At 38.5% G+C, this 2,500-nt stretch overlaps 1 protein-coding gene across 1 annotated transcript; it reads left to right on the top strand.

The window, feature by feature from the left end:
- The first annotated feature begins 758 nt into the window (after window positions 1–758).
- LOC143026755 (protein FAM200C-like) lies at window positions 759–1,831 on the top strand. The gene is made up of 4 exons (XM_076187524.1): window positions 759–763; window positions 997–1,120; window positions 1,240–1,449; window positions 1,574–1,831. Exons 1-4 carry the CDS (start codon window positions 759–761, stop codon window positions 1,829–1,831), a joined length of 597 nt encoding a protein of 198 aa, XP_076043639.1.
- The last annotated feature ends 669 nt before the right edge of the window (window positions 1,832–2,500 follow it).

Below are 2,500 nucleotides of genomic sequence, written 5' to 3'. Positions count from 1 at the left end.
TATCTTAACTTCAATATATACGCCATAACTAACCACAACCACAAATAATAATACTAAACCCCCTTACTATCCAGCTAACACCCGTATAATATATATTTTATAGCAAACACGTTCCCTATGTAACAACTACCCCAAACGTGCTTACCTAAGCGTTTTCCCGTTTTATATTGGCGACTGCGTTAACCATAGACAGGCAGTCAAGGTCAGGAACCTAGGAGAAGAGACTGACGAGACTCTCTCCCCTAGTCTAGTTAGGGAAGACATTCCCCGAAGCTGTAAATACATCAAGTATCTGCCAGTAAATCAACAAAGTCCACATTTTTCTTGTGATTGATTTTATATTTTGGCTGTATGTATTGTCTCCTCTATACCTAAGATTGAATATTAGATATTTAAATAGTATTAGGCTTAGAAGAATCACGCATTCCCATATGTACCCACCAACAAAAGCGCTGTCACAAGTCCGTGAATCGAATCACCAGACGAGACTTTGTCCTGCGGTGGGTCATAAAAGTTTCGTCTCGTGATCTGATTCACGGACTGGGAACCGCAAACTTCATGAGGTCCTCGGTGAGGCGACAGTGTTTTTGTTGTATACATTTGTAAATGCAAAATTTAGCCATTATGTGAGCGCAAATGCATACTTAATCCAATATATATTTAATTATCTTTAAATGCATAATTTTCGCAGTTTATAGTGCATATTTAACGATTTTAGTGTAGGTTATGTTTATCATGGGGCTGATTATGATTATAAGATGCGGTAAGTATAATATGGCTACGTATTGGTAGGCTAATAAATAGGGGGCAAAAGGAATTGGTTTTCGTGGGTTTCTTTATATAATTTAGCGTTTTTCTTATTTAAGCCCAGTAGGTATAATCAATGGTGCTGCTTGTACAGGTTTTCCTAAAGTGGCATGGTAATTATGATGGTAATGATAATTATATGCTATTTATGTTCTCATTGCCAGTATGCATTAAACATTTTTTTCACAGATTATTTATCTGCAAAAATGTCTGTAAAAAACGGAAGTGGAATTATTCATATGTTGGTTTTAGTTTCACTTGTATGACAGAACGACATGGAACTGAAAGACCCCAGTGCATGATTTACAGTTTGGTAATGAGCAATGGAAATTTGAAGCCACCAGCACTGAGGGAACATCTCAGAAACAAACACAGTAATCATGTGGGCACATCGGTTGATGCTTTAAGTTAAGAAGAATTCGTTATAATCAGAAAGTAACGGTTTCATCATATGGGTTTGCTGCTCCTGGAAAACCTCTTCTGGAAGCCTTATACAAAGTTTCGTACACGATTGACAAAGAAAAGAAGCCCCACACGATTGAAATGACCCTAGTAAAGCCCTGTGCGTTGGAGATGGCGAAAATCGTGCTGGGAGAGGATGCCGTGAAGCAATTGAGTCAGGTGTCCTTGTCCAACGACACTGTACGCCAGAGAATTAAAGACATGAGGCAGGACATAACAACCTAAGTTGCCAGCGATATAAAACAGTCATGCAAAAATCAGCATGCAAATCGATTAATTAACTGACGTTTCAAACCACATTCAGTTGCTTGTATTTGTAGGCTGTGTACACGAAAGGTGCATCAAGGAAGATTTTTTATTCTGTGAAGGACTTGAAACAACAACCAAAGCAGTCGACGTATTCAGGTTGATCCAGCCGTTCTTTGATCGCCATGAGTTAGCATGGGATTTGATTGGCTCTATTTGTACGGATGGAGCTCTTGCCATGATTGGCAAAAAATCTGGATTCGTTGCTATGGTCAAAGAGAAAATCCACATGTGCTCACCACACACTAACATATAAAACATTGCCAAAGAAACTTAAAGAAGTGATGGGAAGTGTTGTGCAAACAGTCAGCTATATTCTTGGACGTGCTTTGAATCATTGGCTTTTTCAAAATTTTTGTGATGAGGTTGGAGTGGAACGCAATGTGTTCCTGAACCACACAGAGGTATGATGGCTGAGTCGTGGCCGTGTTTTAGCACGTGTGGTGGAAATGCGGGATAAAATTCTTGACTTAATCAAGCATCAACAATCCTTCCTAACAAATAATTTTGAAGATGAAAACTTTATTGCTAGCCTGGGATATTTGGATGATATTTTCAGCCTCCTCAGTGACTTGAACATATCAATATAGGGAAGAAATGGGGTCATTATTCAAGTCAGGGGAAAAGTTGTCGCATTTACAAGGAAATTACATATTTGAAATCGCCGTGTTGAAAGCGGAAGCCCGACAGAGTTTCCAATCCTTGACAATATCCTTATTGAAGGTGGTAAAACAATGCCTGTAGAAATATTTCAAAAGGTCAAGAGCCATTTGGAAGTCCTAAGTACAAATTTTGAGAGTTACTTTTCAGATATTGATGATCTTGCTTTGGAATCCGTTTGGGTCAAAAAACCTTTCTCGTTTGATATATCAAGACTGAGAGACAGTGATTCAGCAATGAATGATTTCATTAACTCCCAAGAAGA

Source organism: Oratosquilla oratoria, chromosome 7, assembly GCF_046742065.1.
Source record: "Oratosquilla oratoria isolate Oo_2021 chromosome 7, ASM4674206v1, whole genome shotgun sequence".
NCBI classification, from domain to species: Eukaryota; Metazoa; Arthropoda; class Malacostraca; order Stomatopoda; family Squillidae; genus Oratosquilla; species Oratosquilla oratoria.
The sequence above is the reverse complement of the archived record's forward strand: the minus strand, read 5'-3'. Positions and strand labels throughout refer to the sequence as shown.